We start from the raw sequence: 18,411 nt of genomic DNA, 5'->3' as shown, positions 1-18,411 counted from the left end.
AAGGTGGCAACAAATCTTGGTAATCACACTTGATGCTGCAATTTGCTTAGAGATAAAATAGGTGGAAAATTACTATTGGAAAATATCACCACAGTCATTTTCAATAAACACGGTAATAAACTATACTGTAATCAAAATATAGAGTCAGGCACATTGTCTGTATGTAGATTTATAGCAAGTTCAATTTATTCCTGTAATCATGACGATGATAACGAAAACAACCTCATGCTGTCCTATAAAATGAAATCCCAGATCCATCATCGGTAGGTGTTTTCTGTTCAACTTGAGGCTCCTGCTGGTTGATCCTACCACCTCCCTTAACTAACTTGGAGATTAGGATAAGCACTTGTATATTTGTCAAGATTTATAAAACTTAGATGGGCTCTGGCTCTTAGTCACAGTGGGAGATGATGACATAACTTAAGGAAGACCTTGTTTTACCAGATCCTTAATGAGATCGAATGAAATGAGGGAATCATTTTGCAAACTGACGACGCAGTATTTTTATAGCGGTAAACATAAACTGGAACTCAACTTGTATAGTGAATGAGTCATATGCAAAAGTAAACTAGCGAAGACATACTTAGAGTCAGCACAACTCTTGATCTTAGTCTGTTGGGAAGACCACTACATTTCATATACATAAAGAATAAACATTTTAATTGTCATTATTTACTCAGAGAGATGTGCCTTCCACACAGTGAAGACGTCATCAGTTCTACTGAGCGAATAAGTGAAAGGAAAAAAATTAGTTCACAAACTACCTAACAAAAGAACATAGGTGTGTATCATCAATGGCTGCTCTTTGGGTGGATTGTCGGACATTAGATTTTGCCATTCAGAAAATGGCTTTCTTGTTTTGTTTTGTTTTCCCTGAATTCTATATTACTTTAAAATTATAGAACAAATCAAAACTCACACAAAAGTATTGTGTTTAGAACACACCAGTGTCCCTTTGCAGTCTCTATAATTTGAGATTTCCTAGTTTGCAGATTCACTTTAGCTACTTCCTCCTTTCCATCCTTATCTACCCAGCTTAACTAACCAGCATTCAAGTCCCTCAACAGCTTACACTTTAGTTCATTTCTGTCCCTTCGAACTTGCTATTGTTTCTGTTGAAACAGTCTCTTAGAATGTTTTTATGTCTAGCACTCTTTGAGTTTCAGCTTAAGTGTCCACTGATCACATACTATTCTAGTTTCCTCATAATTTATCTTTGCAAGAGTCTCTAAGGTAGCATTTTTCTGTCTGCTTTTCAGAAACATCTGTCTTACTCACAGCTGGAGTTCTAGTGCATACCTGTCTGGCAAATAAAACATGATTAATAGATCTTTAGAGAAAACTTCTGAGCAAACACCAATCTAGAAGGAGCACTACACAATCTTCATGTAAAAATTACTGCTTACTGCTCTACATTTTGTCACAGTTTTATATTGTCTTCTAACAAAAGGAGACAGAGACTATATAGCTACCAATTTTAATTAGATTTTTCAAATCATTTCACACATAAACTAAAAGAGAGTTAGTAACTCTAAGTAAGTTTTACAAAATATCTTTTATTCATTTAAGCCATGATTTTTATGGATCATCAATGTAACTATACTATCAATTTTTTTATAAATGTTTACCTATGATATGACTGTGCAATAAAACCCTTTTCTAGTACAATTCATTTAGACAGCTTGTGCAATAACCTGGGATATATATATATATATATATATATATATATATATATATGAAAAATCTAAGGTGAAAATTAAAACATGAAAAATTATTCCCCATAACAAACAGCAACCATGTCCATCTGAAGTGTAAGAATCTGGATACTCACATATATGGTCTTGTCCCCACAACTTACTTCCTGAGATACTGATATTTTATTTATTTTAATTTTTTATCAGATATTTTCTTTATTTACATTTCAAATGTTATCCCCTTTCCTAGTTTCCCCTCCAAAAATCCCCTATTCCCTCCCCCCTTGTAATGCTCCCCAACCCACCCACTCCCATTCCTGGTCCTGGCATTCTTCTATACTGAGGCATAGAGCCTTCACAGAACCAAGGGCGTCTCCTTCCATTGATGACCGACTAGGCCATCTTCTGCTACAAATATAGCTAGAGCCATAAGTTCCACCATGTGTTTTCTTTGATTGGTGGTATAGTTCCAAGGAGCTCTGGGGGTATTGGTTAGTTCATATTGATGCTCCTTCTATGGGGTGTCAGTGACTCCCTTCAGCTCCCTGGGTATTTCTCTGGCTCCTTAATTGGGTACCTTGTGCTCCGTCCAATGGATGACTGTCAGCATCTGGGCCCAATACAAATACAAAAAAATATGGACATGGCATTTGAACATAATAGAATATACTTGATATGATCAGGCAATGATTGTTCTATGCATTGACCCCTATGATATTTCTATAGCTATTCTCTGTGTTCATCATCATCTTCATTATTATATCTCTCACACTTCGTAAGTACACATCACATTTAGTCATATTCATGATTTTTGATATCTTTGTGGTCACATAACTTTATTTCTCTAATTTTAAAAACACTCAACTATTGAATACTGTGTTAATTTGTAGTTCTTCTGAAAAGGGTAAAAGACTGTTTAGTGTAATTTTTAATATTTATTTTATTGACTATATATGAGTGCCTTGTCTGCATATATTTATGTGTCCTGTGTAGTTCCCGGCTACCAAGGAAAGTCAAAAGAGGCAGTTTTTTCCTTTAGATCTCAGTGACATATGGTTTTAAGCAACCACATAGTTTCCAGGGAAATAATATTTATCTATGCAGAAGAAATAAATGTTCTTACACTACTGAGCTATCTCTCCAGCCTACCCTGCAGGAAAGTCTTAGTTTTGACTTATCTGGTCATTTGAAACATGGAATTTAGGTAACCATTTATTTTACCAAGAGCATACTATATGTCAGATAGATTATGTGGTGCCTGACACAGTATATTAGCAAAGCAGGCACACATTTTTGCTCTTGTGCAGATAACATTTTTAACAAATAAATGTTGAGTTCTGGAAAGCAACAGTTTTTGAAGTTTCATATATTATCCCTCTGTGCTTCTTAGAAAATATACGGCTTAATTAATTTCATTGCCTCTTAACAAGCATAAGAAAAGTCTAAATTAGACATATATTATTGTCAAGTGTATCTATCTATCATCCTGATATTTATCTACCTACTAAGTGATCATGTCATGTCTTCTTGCCCTAATGATGGTATGATAGGACAGATGAGCTTGGATAAACTCCACTGAGTGTTTTTTGTTTTCATAAGTAATTTTAGTTGTTATGTTAATCTTCAATTTATTAAAACATGGAGATATTTGTTCAGTCATTTTAAGGATCTATCATATTTATGTGTTGAATGAATTAAGAAAACTCAGACAGGTCCATCAATGGAATCAGATTGAAGGCTTGGACAAGAATCCATGCAGCTATGGATAACTGATTTTTGATAAAGAGGCTAAAAATACAAATTGAAAAAAGACCACATCTAAAAACAAAAGATCTTGGTAAATTTTGATGGATACAATAGAAGAACCCAAATAGATCCGTATTTCCTCCCTGCAAAAACCTCATCTCTTAAAGGATCAAAGATCTCAACATAAAACCAGATGAACTAAACCTGTTATATGAGACAGTGAGGAGTAGCCTTGAACTTGGCATAGAAATATTTTGTAAACAGAAGAACACCATTAGTACAGGGTCTAAGATCAACAATTAATAAATTAGATTTCATGAAACAGAGAAGATTCTGAATAGCAAAGAACACTGATGTCCAGACAAAGAAGCAATGCTACAAAATGTGAAAATATATTTTGCTATCCAGCTACATATCCAATAGAGGGTTAATATCCAAAGTATATAAGGAAATAAAAATTTAAAAAACCTAGGTGTCAAGAGAATCATAACCCAAATAAAAATGTAGTGTATACATGAACGTAGAATTCTTAAAGAAGAAACTCAATTGGCTAAGAAAAATTTAAATGTTCAACATTCTTTTTTTTTGGTAAAATGATTATTTATGTTATTAATATTTTGGACTGCACAATACTTTAAGTATAAGTTTGGAAAAAATGCTTTCCACACAGTACCACGTAGAGCCTACTACAGCTGGAGGGACCCAAGAACCTCAGCTCAGAATGGCTGTGTCAGCAATTCACTCCACATGTATACTCTGATAGTCTGAAAGAGAATGGCCACACAGCTTGTGTTTGAATACATGGTTCCCAGTTGGTAGAACTCTTGAGAAGGATTGTTGGACATGTGTCACTAGGTGTAGACACTTAGGTTTCAAAAGACTCCTGTGTTTCCCAGTGCTTGTTCTCTGCTTCAAAGCTGTGGATAAAGATGTGAGCTCTAAGCTCTCAGCCATTAGGGAGATGCAAATCAAATTTTCTTTGACATTTCATTTTAAACCCTTCAGTATAGCTAAAAATCAATTTTAAAATGTAACAGCTCATGCTGGCAAAGGTGGGGATTAAGATGAACAATCCTACAATGTTTGTGGGAGTACAAACTTGTACAACCACTATGGAAATAAGTACCATATTCTCTAAGAAAACTGGAAGTTAATCTACCTTAAGAGCCAGCAATACCTTTACTGAGCGTATGCCCAAAGGATGCTTCGCTTAATCCTACCCAGAGACACTTGTTCAAACTTGTACATTGCTATTCTATTCATAACAGTCAGAAAGTGAAAACCATCTATATGCCCCTTAATACATGAATGGGTAATAGAAATGGGATGTATTTACACAGTGGAACATTACCAAGCAGCTAGAAAAATTAAATCATGAAATCCACTGTTAAATGGAATGGAACTAGCAAACAAACTATACCTAGTCAGGTAACCAAGACACAGAAAGGAAAAAGATGGTATGTATTAAATGTGGATATTAGCTTTTAAGGCAATGATAACCAAGATACAACCCATAGATCCAGAGAAGATGAGTATATAGTAAGAGACTAGGGGGAATACAAACATACTCAATACAAAGTTATGGATGGGTGGGAATGGGGAACTTGATCAAATGAGGAGAGAGGAAGATGATGATGATGGAAGGAGTAGTGAGAGACAGCCACATTTAAGAGCAACTTGAGGGGTAGTTTGGAAACCTAGTACAATATGTGCATGCATGTGTGTGTGTGTGTGTGTGTGTGTGTGTGTGTGTGTGTGTGTGTGTGAAGTTGATATAAATGAAAGAACCCCAGCTCGACATCTTTTGTGATTAAATGAAATTTTCTGTACAGGTTTGTGTTACATCTCATTGAATGGTTAGACAAAGCGTTTCTAGGGGAACCCACAAACAACTCATGCTGTTGCCAGTAGTGTAGATAGCTTTCTTCCCATAAACTTACAGTACTCCCTAGATGTGAAGACTCCACCTGTACAACTCATTAAAAATGGAGATGTTGAACTGGTGCTTACATAGAGCCTTCACATTGGTGCTAGCATCTTTGGAACAGGAAAGATACTCTGCACACTACAGAAGAAAATATGTAGCTATCAACACAGTTACAAATGCTTTGATCTACACTGGTAACTTGCCTACAGGATATGCTAGGAGAATGGTAGAACAAAGCTTATGGGAATACCCAAGCAATATTTGATGACTTAAGGCCACTCCATGAGATGGAAACCAACCCTGATGCTGCTTGACTGATCACGAGCCAGAGAAGAGCTAGCCCATTGACCTAGGGTAAAAACAAACACGATTCTTCTACAAAATGAAATGGCAATAAAGCAACTCTAATGATGTTATTCTATAGCTATCGACCAGTTACTTGTTCAGCCATCACCAGACAAGCTTCATCCTACAGCAGAGGGGAATAAACAGAGATACTAGATGATATTCAGAGAATGAATAACCTTGGAATGCTCAGCTTTAAATGGGATAAGTCCTGCCCCTAGTGGCTCAGGGAATCCAATAGAAGAGGAGGTGGAGAGAGTGTAAACACTAAAGAAGATAGAGTATGATTGGAAAACAAAGCCCTCTAAAATCAACTGGCTCAGTACCTCCATGAACTCAGAGAGACTGAAGTAGAATGCACTGGTACTTAGGGTATATATTAAGGCACCTGATAAGTGTTTACATATATATATAATATATATCCCTTGTGCCACTTTGTCTGCTTTCTAAATTTCATTTCTTCGCTTTGTTCTATTTATCTTAATATAGTATATACTTTTATCGCTTAGAAGCCTTTTTACTTTGCAGTTCAGAGTCAAAAAGGGAGTGGATTCTGAGGGAGGAAAGGTGGTGAGTATCTGGGAAGCATAAAGGGAAGGGGGCCATACTATAATCAGTATATATTACATTAGAAAAATATATTTTCAGTATAAGGTAAAGGATTATTAATAAAAACAAAAAAGAAAAGGCTAATATATCCTCTTGGAATACAATGCAATTTTTATTTGTACCCCCACTTCTCATTAAAGAATTTTTGTGCACTGTAGAGTTGAACACAGAACACAAAAGATTTCCAGTTATGTTGTGATAGAATTACTTCCAAAAGAAATTCTAAATAAGGATATTATATTTGAATTCAGAAACTTGAGTCTTGGTTTACATTATTACAATATCTACTGCGAAATATAAGACCCTTTTATGGAAAAAACATTAAAATATAAGAAAATTTACATTGATGCTTGCTGAAAGCAAAATAAACATTTGATGTAATGTTACCTTGATATAGTGGGTTCAATTAGAGAACCTGTTCTCATTTTCATTTGGTCAAGTTCAGACCTCAGCTTCTCGATTTCTTCTGCTAATCTTTCCTAAAAATAAGAAAGTAGTTACTCAGAAGATGGTCACACACCATGTATTGGCATTCCATTATGACAAATAAATGGATACTCAAAAGAGAACATCATTTAATACTATTAAAAGACAGTGGATATTGATCAGAAAATATACTTATGTTTACCTTATATTATGAATATGTCAACAACAGAAATCAACTACCTGGTATTTATTAATCCTAAACATTTGCAAATTTGTGAGATTATTAAGATCATGAATACTTATAGATATGCCACTTCAAATACAAAGGACAAATCACACCGAGTTTTAAATTAAACAACTAATCTGTATGAATTAACTGAATGTGATGGTTACTCTTTTGTTTGTGAACTTGGTTACACCTGGAATTAACTTGAAATCCAAGTGCTGTTTTCACCTATGAGGAAGTTGTTTTTTTAATTAATTTATTGGAAGTGAGAAGACCCACTTTTAATCCAGAATTTTTGAGGTAGGAAGATACATTTTTGATCTGGGCAATCTTTCCTCACGGCAGCCTACATAAAAGTTGAGGGTGAGGTAAGCTTGATTGCTCCTTGCGGGCTTTCTCTCCATCCCTGGCAAGTCCTTCTCACTGCCATAGGAGCCTATTTCTTCAGGATTCCAGTGTGTACTGGAGACCAGCTGAGACTTTGAGCCTTGTGACTGAACAGCCACTGGATTTTTGTACCTTCCATTGTAAAGGAACCGTTGTTGGAATAGTTGGACCACAAACTGTAAGCTATTCTAATACAGCCTCTTATTTTATCAGTTCTGTTCCTCTCAACATCTCTAATCAATAAAGTGAAGAATTTCATTTTTTTCCCATCAGGATTGAAGGACACATCAGTAAAATAAAATGGGCAAGACAAGGACCCAGGATAAGAAGGGCACCCAAGAATCAATGGGGGTGATTCTTAGCTGTGACTCACAGTATTGGGTACAGTGAACGTTAAGAGGCCATCTCCTGTATCCAGGCAGAAATTCTAGTGGAGCAATAGCGACAAGAACCCTCAAACAAATTTTTTTTTTATTTTGTCTACAAAAAATTTAGGGCTTGGGGATAGAGCAGAGACTAAGGGAATGGGCAACCAATAATGTGCCCAACTTGAGACCCATCCCATGGGCCAGCACCAATTCCCCAATTACTATTGATGATGCTTTTTTATGCTTGTAGACGTGAGTCTAGCATGGCTGTCCTCTGAGAGGCTCCACCAAGCAACTGACACAGACTACATCTGTAGACACTCACAGACAAACATTGGATGGAGCTTGGGAACTCTTATGGAAAGTTGGAGGAAGGAATGAGGGCCCTGAAGAAGATAGGAATTCCACAGGAAGACTAATAGAGTCAATGGACCTGGACCCTTGGAGTTCTCAGAGTCTGAACCACCAAGGAACGAACATACACAGGCTGGACCAAGGGCTCCCCACATGTATGTAGCAGATGTTCAGCTGGTCTTCATGTGGGAGTGGAAAAACTGGTATATGTGGCTATCCCAAAAGATGTTGCCTGTATGTGGGATATGTTCTTCTAGCTGGTCTGCTTTGTCTGGCCTCAGTGGGAGAGGATGTGTCTAGCATCACAGAGACTTGACTGTTGTTGGGAATACTGGAGCAGGGGGCACCTGCTCAGAGAAGAAGCAGTGGGGGGGAGGGCCAAAGGATTGTGGGGCAAGGTCACTTGGAGGGGTGGCAATAAGTTGGTTGTAAAGTGAATAAGTAAGTAAATAAATAATAAATAAATAAAATAAAAACAACTGAAATAAGCAGAGATTTATTATATAAAGGAAGCCAATAGTCTTAAAATTTAAAGTTTATTGAGATGTAAATAAATAAATAAGTAAGGTACATTTATGATTGGAAGACCCATAATGAAAGAAAGGCTGCCAATAAACTAATAACAGGCTTTAAATTCATATTTCATTTCTCACCACAGTGAGACTGTTTTTAATGAGAATCTCCCCCATAGACTCATATGTTGGCATGCTTGGGCTCCAGTTTGTGAAACTCTTTGGGAAAAGTTAGAGGTATGACTTTTTTGGAAGAAGTATGTCTTTGGAAGTTGGCTTTGTAGTATCAAAAGCCCACAATATTCCAGTTAGTTGTCTTTCCTCTTCCCGTATATGGATCAGATTTAAAATCTCAGCTACGCCTCTAATAGCACGCTTGTCCTAGATTCCTTGTAGCCTGCCATGATGATCATAAACTCAAACTCTGGGGCTGTAAGCTCTAACAAACTCTGCCTTCAGTAAGCTTCCTTGGGCATGATGTCTCTTCCCAGCAATAGAAAACTAGCTAACACAGTGGCAATGTAGCATTTGTGACATTTCTCTTATATGTTCTTTATATTTTCAGGACTACAATCCTATTTAGCCCACGCTTCTCTGACATTTTTGTAAATTATTACTCAGGTTAAGTAGCTCTAGCACACATTTTTATGCTAGCATATCACTTTGAATTAATAATGATAATTAATAAGTTTATTATTGATAATAAATACAATAATAATTTTATTATTTTCAGAAAAAAACTATTTATTGAGCTTCTCTTCTGTGTACCTAGTGTACAATGCATGCAATACATGTATTTCCTTAATGTACAGTAGTAGAAAAGGCAACCAATAAATAAAATTCATGAGTAAGTTATATTATTGGTAGAAAATAGAGCAATTGTGCAAGGATGATGCATAACATGACATTGCATAGAAGTCCTGAATAAAATGTAATAACCTATCAAGAAAAAAACTTTACAGATGGAAGTATATTTGGTGAGACAGGACCCATCCTCGGGGTTGTCACTTAGAGACATCATGGAAAAACACAGCTAGGATGTGGAGTTAGTAAAATTACCCCTGAAAGAAGGAAAAGCGTAGTTCTGAAAGACTCTAAAGCACTTTAAAAGTCTATGGCTTTCTCACTAGGAGTAGGAAAGGGAGCAAAGTGGGAAGATCTGGGCAGAGGAGCATTATAGCTCGGTGACCACAATAGCTCTGAATAAAGGCTTGCACAGGACTGGAAGGCAAGCGATAAATACATGTGGAATTCTCCAAAATAATATCAGCAGAGTTATGGGATAGACATGAATCTTCACTGGAGAAAAATGGATAGACTTTTGCTATGTTTTGATGATAGAACTAACAGAATTTGCTAATTAGGTTCTACAGAATAATATATATATATATATATATACACAAGAGTTAGCTATTGCTAACTCTTTGCTGGCATATCATTCTGAAACAGACAGATAGCCAAATAAATAAGTTCCTTAAATAATTTTTCGTTTGGTTACCTAATTTCATTATTAATGTATGTTAGTCAACATTATTCATGTTTACTTGTGAGGAAGGATATATGTGATTTATTCAGAATGGTAATGCTGGTACTCCTGGACAGGCTAAGTGGCAGTAGTGTTTGCTGTATGTGATATGGGCTAGGTAGGTAACACTGGAAAAAAATCAACATGTTAAATCAGAATTTTTAAGTGTCCAGATGAAAACATTAGTTGGCCCTGAAATGCAAGATCTTCTTCTTGGAAAAATAGTCGGGGTCAAAGTTAGAAAGTACTCCATAGTGGTGTTGAGATCCGCTAGGTCAAATAAGCCTGCCAGGAACCGAGTAAGAATTGCTTTAGAAATAAGTGTAAATACCTTAGATTTCAAAGATACATGATATAAAATAAAAGGCAGGGAAGACATGCAGAACATATTGTTATAGTGGTTTGTGGTCATAGTAATTTTAGTGGACATTGGAATAAGTATAGATGTTCTAATATCAGTGGATGTGATATGATATAGTATGATATAATAACCCCAAAATGAAGTTTGGCCTACGAATACACTTTTTGGAGATTGACATTAGCAAGGACATATTGCTTAAGATGATTTGAAAAGTTGGTAGCTTGGGTAGATTTCTGTAGCTGTAGGATTGTGTAGGTGCTGGGGAGTAGGTTTTGAGGATCTTGCCAGAAGCACACAGAATTTTAAATAACTTAACACTGCATAACAGGATCAAGGCCAAAATTCACAATATGGTCAGAACTAGTTCACAAAACATGTGATACTCCCATCAAAATTCTGATGATTCATCTAGTCACCCATCTTTGATTCCTCAATGCTATTTCATAGGTCAAGCTTCAACCTGGACCAGTAGCTGCTCACTAAATGGGTCTAAGAGCCTACTAAAATATTGACCCTTCTGCGCAATCTCTATTAGCCATTCAGTAATAAATTGAACCAATCTTTTATCAACACCTGCAACAATGGTGTAAATCAGAAGAGTATGGGCATCCAGGCTCTGGAACCACATCGTTATTTTTTTTAAATTATTGTCACAATATATAGCATTCTAGAAAAATATTAAGTTTACTTTTCCTGTCCCATTTTCGGTCATCTTCTGTATTACTGTTCTGGTGCCAGATCTTTAATTCTTTGCTTTCTCCTTCTCCTTTCCATCCTTTCTACTTCTTTTTTACTCTCCTTTCTTTTCTTCATTTCCCTTCCCCCTTCCCTTCTTCTATTCCTTTCGCCGTGTGTTTCCAATACACAACTAGAGGATATACACTAAGCTGGCGTTTTAAATGAAAACTGAACGAACAAGGCTAATGAAGTAAAAACTTCATATTACTATCACCACTTTAGAGATTTCACAACCTGTGCTTGGCCAGCATATTACCATAACTTTTATAAGGTGAATGGACTGTCCTCACCAAGCTCCTGTTCATTTTCGAAGTATCACACATGTGAAAAACACCCTCCAAACTAACAAGATGATGTAAGAATGATATGTATTCTGTGCTTGCAAGGTCTGCAGGATGCTATACAATTGCCCATTTCTTGAGTCACATGACATATCCCTGAAGTTTCTTTATATCATCAGAATACTCTGATTGTTACTACCCATGGCTCATGTGGCCTTTGACTTCTGCCATTCCAAATCACTGCTCCTAATATGTCCTTCTTCTTCCAATTTTAAATTACTGCAGAAGTAGGAATATGCTAGAAAATACTTAGTAATCCAATTCAATATAACAGTAATTTTTTTCAGAAATAACTTCCATAACTTCACAAACTGTAGTGAATCTATAGTAATAAATATGATCCAAAACAAGATTATATTTGTTAGTAGAGATATTGACAGTGATTTTAAGCTAACCTGGGTTGTTTTCAGAGTACTGGTTTGCAATGTGTTCAATGACAAAAACTTTTGAGTTTCTACATAAATATATGCTATGCTAAAATGAGTTTAAACTGTTTTAAAATCTAACACAAAACTCTTTCTATTGCATTTATTTCATAATATAATCATGAATGTGAATAAAATGCTGTGTTTCCATAATACCTTATCATGCAAGGACTCTTCAAGATTTTTTCTGAAGGTTTCTGATTCTTGAATCAAAACATTCTATGGAAAAGATAAAAGAAAGAAACAATATGCTGAAAATATTTAAATATGTACATGAATACTCTAACACTCAAAAACCTTTTATGATTCCTTCCCTGATTATATATTTCCTGGTTTCTATGGAAACCAAGTTCTATTGAAGTTTTTAAAAGTAATAGTGAACCTTCTGCAAAATAAATTATTTAAACAAGAAATGCTACTTTGCTACATTTGGATAGACAAACAATATAAATAACTCTGATTCTTCACAGACTTTACTGTAGACAAGAATTAATCTATTCAATTATTACCCAACTATTCATAGTATGCTTTGACTTCCTAATGTGTCAAAAAAATTCGAAGTTGGCTAACATTGTGTTAAAACATTTTGCCTGATTATATGAATACGGAAAATGCCTGAAGAACAGAATGAGTGAAATTCTGTTTAGGTTTCTGAAATTATTTGTGCTTCTGAGGTTTTAGTGTTTATGTCTCTGTCTTATTTTGAGTTTGGTCACCATCTCTAACAATTCTGATTAGTGTCATAGTTTCTAGCTATTAACATGACAAACATGATTTTTGCATCAATTTTCAGGCTGAACCTAAGCACATTTCTTGAAACCATGCAGTTAGAACTAGAGGCTTTTAAATCCTCTATCGTTAACAATATTACTCTTCTACCTGACATAGCCACTCATGCCTTGGCTTGCAGTGTTGGTGGTTATCAGGCAGATTAAACACACAATAATTTCAAATAAACACACGCTCAATATTTATTTATGTCCTCCTCTATATTTAACAAACAATGAGAAGATAGGTGAAAATTTCATCATGTATTCTGGCATGTTTTCATACATGTGTTTCTTATAAACATACTAATATGTAGTATTTATTATGTGCCATCTGATAATTTGTTCAATAAATGATGTTATAGCATTTTGTTGAAGCTAGTAACTCACTAAGGCTGTATTGAGGTTTTTTTAGGCTAAGGAAAGCAGGTTGATTGCCTGATGAAAACAATGAGTACAGCTGGCTAGGAACAATTACAACCTAGACAACAGAGCAAAGCATCCATGTGATTCTCTTCTTGTCTGCGACTGTACCTTCTCTTCCAAAGCAGCCATCCTTTCCTTCAGGTGTAGTTGCAGGCGCTCATTGGATTCTGTCAGAAGCCTGTCCACTGTATCAGATAATCTCTTGTTATGCTCTTCATTCATTTTCTCCCTTTGTCTAGCCTTATAGTTAAGGAAAAGAGAAAAAAATATATTTGGCACAGTAAAATAAAATTTGTTGCTCTTCAAGCTTAATTTTATAGTTTCGTGGGGTTTATACTGAATATAATTTTATGCATGTTTTTGGTTAAAGTTGTAGAAACTATTTTCTTTCAAATGCCTAGATATTAGGCAAATGATGTCAGCACAGTTTCCAGCTGGGAATGTTTTCCTCTTATATGCAGTCTGTAAATTTAAAAACACTAATGCTAGATGGGAAAGCTTCATGCATACTCTTTGAAGTTCTTGATTCTTCTCTTCAAGTTGGCCCTCGAGGTGTCTCATGCGTTCTTCAATATTTCCATGCCTCTCTTCAGCCTGTTAAGGAATACAAAGATTGGACCCAAAATGTAAAATGAGTTAATGCCTCCCATCTAAACAAACTGAAATAAAATGTAAAGCAAGCTACTACCAACTGCAAACTTAGTTTCCAAACATAAACTTTCTTTAAACAGGCAGCTGAACAGCATCGCTTGAAATGTGTCAGCTAACAAGGGCCTGTTACATCCAAGCATCAGCAAAACACTGGACTTATTTATGAGCAATGAAGTCAGCCAAATGTAACATGCAGACTGTGCATGGTTTGAAGACAAACCTGCCATTGTCCAATCTTAAGCTCCTGAAGCACTGAACTGCACAGATGGTCGATTATCAATAAATAAAAGTAACATAATCTTTTATAGAAATAAAAAGAAAAAAACTTAGATGGATTCTATTCAGCAATAGAAAGTAAAGTCCACTAGGACTACCTTCCTACGTATGGAGATCATTTCCTGTAGTTTAGCTTCCATAACATATTGATAATCATCAGATGAGGTAGAAGAGGTTGGATCAGACTAACAAGTCAAGGAAAAGGAGAAGGACAAAATTGAAAAAAATCAGAACTAAAGACACTGACACCAAACAGAACATAGTACAGAATGCTTAAAATAAAAGTGACAGCAAATTCATTACTTTAATACACTATTCTGGTATCTGGTGAAGATAATGCAGTTGATGGTTATAAATGGAAGACAATGATATGCTCATATCAAAAGCTGTGAACCTGAGGTATGAAGGGTTAGTGACAGCTGGCAGTAATGGACTTTTACAGGGTGGGTCAAAGCAACTCTAGAAATGACATGTAATAACTGGTATTATGAGAAACCAAACACTAGAATATCTCCAATAGATACTTAAGAACATCTTAGCTTTTGTTTTATCATGTACTTAGGAAAAGAAACCTGATGCAAACATTGCATCTCAACTGTACTTCCTTATGACTCAGGAGTGCCATATTTGTATCAGGATTATAGAAGACCTTGTATGTAGAAATTAGAGATAGGACTAAGCCAACGGTATATATTATTATGAATATTCTTTAATTCAAATAGGATTGAGTTTCATCTGCAACAGAGGTGTGTATAAAAGATGACTTCTGTACACAATGTGCATTGTTCTAGGATACAATGACCCTATCCTTAAGTATAATTTAAAAAAAAATAAATAAATGAAAAAATTAAAACTTCTCAACTTATTATGCAATGATAATGTCATAAGGCCAAGAAACTTTGTGAATGCTCAAAAACAAAGTGACAAGAAGGACCACACCAAAGTGCATCTGCAATAATTTGTTGCTATGGAAACAAAATAGTTCCATAGGGTGAATAGGATGCACAGACTCTTCGTGAGTTAAGGATTGCCTAGTGCTGAGGTTGGTTACATGTCTTGCTGTCAGGAAACCACAGGTGTCGAGTGTTAACACATGAGACATTGCTGATAGCTGAATTGTATTAGTATGTTATGCACAAACACAACATCGAATCAACATTTTAATTTATAATTACACATTAAATAATTATGACACCAAAACAGTCTTATGTCAGTAATACAATTTTAACTCTAAAACATATCCTTTGACATGATATTAGCTCATGCTGAAATAGTAAAAAGGACTATATGCAAACATTTCATACATTATCTGAAAAGAAATAGTGACCAGTGACCATACATTTGTGCTACTTTATACAGCAAATTCTAACTTACTCTAAGGAATAACATTTAACAATTCAAATTTGTAATATTAAATTATAATTTCCTGTCTCATAGATTTATTTTATAAACATTAGTGTGAGTGCTGGGAGCTGACTGAGCCCAGGTCTTCTATAAGAACTTTCTCCTTTCCAAATTGTTTTATGCCCTCTAATATTTGCAAGTCTTGTTTTTAAAAAAGTGCAGTGACTTGGCAAAGCAGTTGTGCGAATTACGTAATTTAAGTTTGTAATTTGTAATTGAACCTGTATAGTTTATAGTCATTTAAGTTATTAAAACTAAATAAGAGTTTGGTAAAAAAAAAAAAGTGGTGCGAATATTTGAACTTTTATAAGTTAGTCTTCAAAAGTACATGTTCTTTAATGCTTAAACATTTTCATGTTTCTTTCTTCAGTAATGAACATGCAGAGACACTGAGGAAATTCATTTCAGATTCAAAACACAGGTATTGTCATGCCTAAATTATGTTATTACTGATGCTTTTATTAGTACTAAATAAATGAAATAGCTCATAAAACTCAAGAAGAATTATATCATACTTGAGTAAATGTGGTTTTTTAATTAGAGGAGTAGATATAACAAATCATAACCGTGGGAGTCCAGAATGATTTCTGCGGGTTAATTATATATAAATACATCAAATGTAGCTCTATTTATGGCCATTAAAGCTAGAATTCTTAAAGGATTAAATGAGTTTTACTTACTTTACCTATCTAGCTAGATGATTAAAGACAAAACAGTCTTATAATACAAAAAGTAAATTTAGTCAGCATCTATAAGCAATACTGGGACCAGTTTTTACCCAACACTACAGTGTTAGGTTGCCCTTAGACCTGTCAGAGCACAGTTGTAACTACTGACATTAGCCCAGGCCTGGAAAGCACCAATCTGCTGCTATTTGTCCTTAAGGAGTCCATCTTTGTTTTACTCATAGATATTGGAATTTTAAATGAGTTAATATTTTAACAAAATAGTAACAGAAATTATTATGGGAAGGATGTGAATACATACATAGTGAAGAATATAGTTAGTAAGAGAAAATACAAAAGAAAACAAAAAGATATACATAGGTAAAAATAAGACACAAACATACACACATCAAATTAAATATTGATTAGTTGCTGAAATTTAATTAAAAACTCAAAGGAAAACATCTAAGACTTAAGCTAAGTAGATGTTTTGTAATTTAGAATGGTGGAAGGACAATGAATAGAAAAAAGACCATTAATAATAATGATATAATCACTGTTTATTGAAATTGAATAAAATGGAAACACTGTTTGATTGTTCCCTGAGTCTTCTGAGAGAATTCAAGAATGAGTGGGGGAGGGTTGAAGTCATAGTGCTTAGAGGAACTGATTCATCCACAAACCTATAGACACATCATAAACTAAGGGATATAATCTTATCAGTTTTAATTTACAAACTAAAACAACTATCCAATCATATAAAAACTGACTTAAACACTGAAAGTATTTGTAACTAACTGTTCAAAGCTAAATTCATAGGAAGCAAAGAATAAATTATTCACTAATAGAAGAATTTTAAAGAATGCTAAGTCATTTCTGAAATACTAAAATTTCAAAGATTTCTGATAAAGAGGAAATGTATTCACCATAGTAATTAGTTACATCATATACTATATAATTATAGTACATAATGCTGTTTGTATCATGTTCTAGATTCTAACAAAAGTCCTGAACTGCTTACAGAACAATGGCAATAATAATGGAGTCATTTTCTAGGGCTTTTATATCAGAATAGGTGATTTATGACTAATTTAAAGCCATGTAAGTCAATTATTTCATTTTAAAGTATATTTTATTCTAAGTCTATCAATGGCGAATTTATCGCAGTGATTTATAAATCTTAAGCTGTTTTTCTTTAGAAAAAGTTCTAAAGTTTGTTTTTTCCAGTAATATTAATACTGATGATTAGTCTACCCCGTTTTACAGGATATTTTATTATTCAATCTCACAATAGCAAAATTTAAAATGGTAGCTCTTTATGCTAATGGCTTATATCTCTCGGATTAAAACAGAGCAACTCTCTGTGTCTTGATCTATATTATAGTCATTTAAAATAACTCTTTGTAAGGAAAAGCTTAATACTATTGGCATGCTTGGGTGGCTTTACTATAACTTAGGATCTATTCTGAAGTTACCTGATCATACATGCTAAATTTTGAGGCTCTATCTTTCCAAAGTACCAGAGTGACTTACTCATGAGACCTATGGTTATAGAAGAGTATAAATTTAGTAGTCTTGCCAGATAAGACTAGTGTTTCATCAGATGGCACCTCGATACTACCAAATTCACCACGTAATTCAGTGCTTTCTCCCCTGTCCATCTCTGTGTGATATTTGATTTCTCATATAAATACATTATTTTAACATATGAACACCATTAATGTGGTCATCTCCTTCTTTGCTTTTCTAGCAAAGACAATGAGTTTGTGTCCCTTTCTGCACCACTAAACCAATTGTTTTGCATGATTTGTATTATCATAATGTGACTTCATGTTCACATATCTACAGTACCTATTTATTGTGCAGCCTACTGGACTTAGAAAACCACATCCGTCATATGAACATTTAGAATGTGTGCAGTTTTCAGCTGACATAAAACAAGTCAGGATATAGTGACAAAAAGTGTACTTTTCACGTGAAATGGATGCAATTTCAATTTTTCCCCATGGTTTCAAACAGCTTTGTTTGAATGGCTTTATAATACATAACACCAAACAGTTTTATAATGTACAGTTCATATTATGGAAAAAAACAGTTCAACAGTACACTATCCCCAATTTAATTTCTCTTTCAGAAGAAAACAATTATAAAAGTACTTCAATGATATATTTTAAACTATTTTTCTCTAACAATGTTCACCATCACACAATATAATTGGAATCAATGGTTATTATACTT

General features: G+C 34.6%; 1 protein-coding gene across 29 annotated transcripts in view; it reads right to left on the bottom strand.

The window, feature by feature from the left end:
* The window catches only part of Ppfia2 (PPFI scaffold protein A2), a 459,906-nt gene that overhangs the window by 76,707 nt on the left and 364,788 nt on the right, over window positions 1-18,411 (bottom strand). For all 29 annotated transcript variants that reach the window (XM_085843123.1, XM_085843126.1, XM_085843125.1 and 26 more), the window contains 4 exons: window positions 13,688-13,771; window positions 13,286-13,417; window positions 12,141-12,203; window positions 6,709-6,800 (listed from right to left, as the gene is read on the bottom strand). In XM_085843123.1, the coding sequence (XP_085699249.1) occupies window positions 6,709-6,800; window positions 12,141-12,203; window positions 13,286-13,417; window positions 13,688-13,771 (371 nt within the window). The remainder of the gene's footprint in view (window positions 1-6,708; window positions 6,801-12,140; window positions 12,204-13,285; window positions 13,418-13,687; window positions 13,772-18,411) is intronic.

The sequence above is a fragment of the Mus caroli genome, unplaced genomic scaffold (assembly GCF_978045245.1).
Source record: "Mus caroli unplaced genomic scaffold, Mus_caroli_1 scaffold_9, whole genome shotgun sequence".
In the NCBI taxonomy this organism is placed as follows: domain Eukaryota; kingdom Metazoa; phylum Chordata; class Mammalia; order Rodentia; family Muridae; genus Mus; species Mus caroli.
This window is presented reverse-complemented; position numbering and strand designations above follow the sequence as displayed.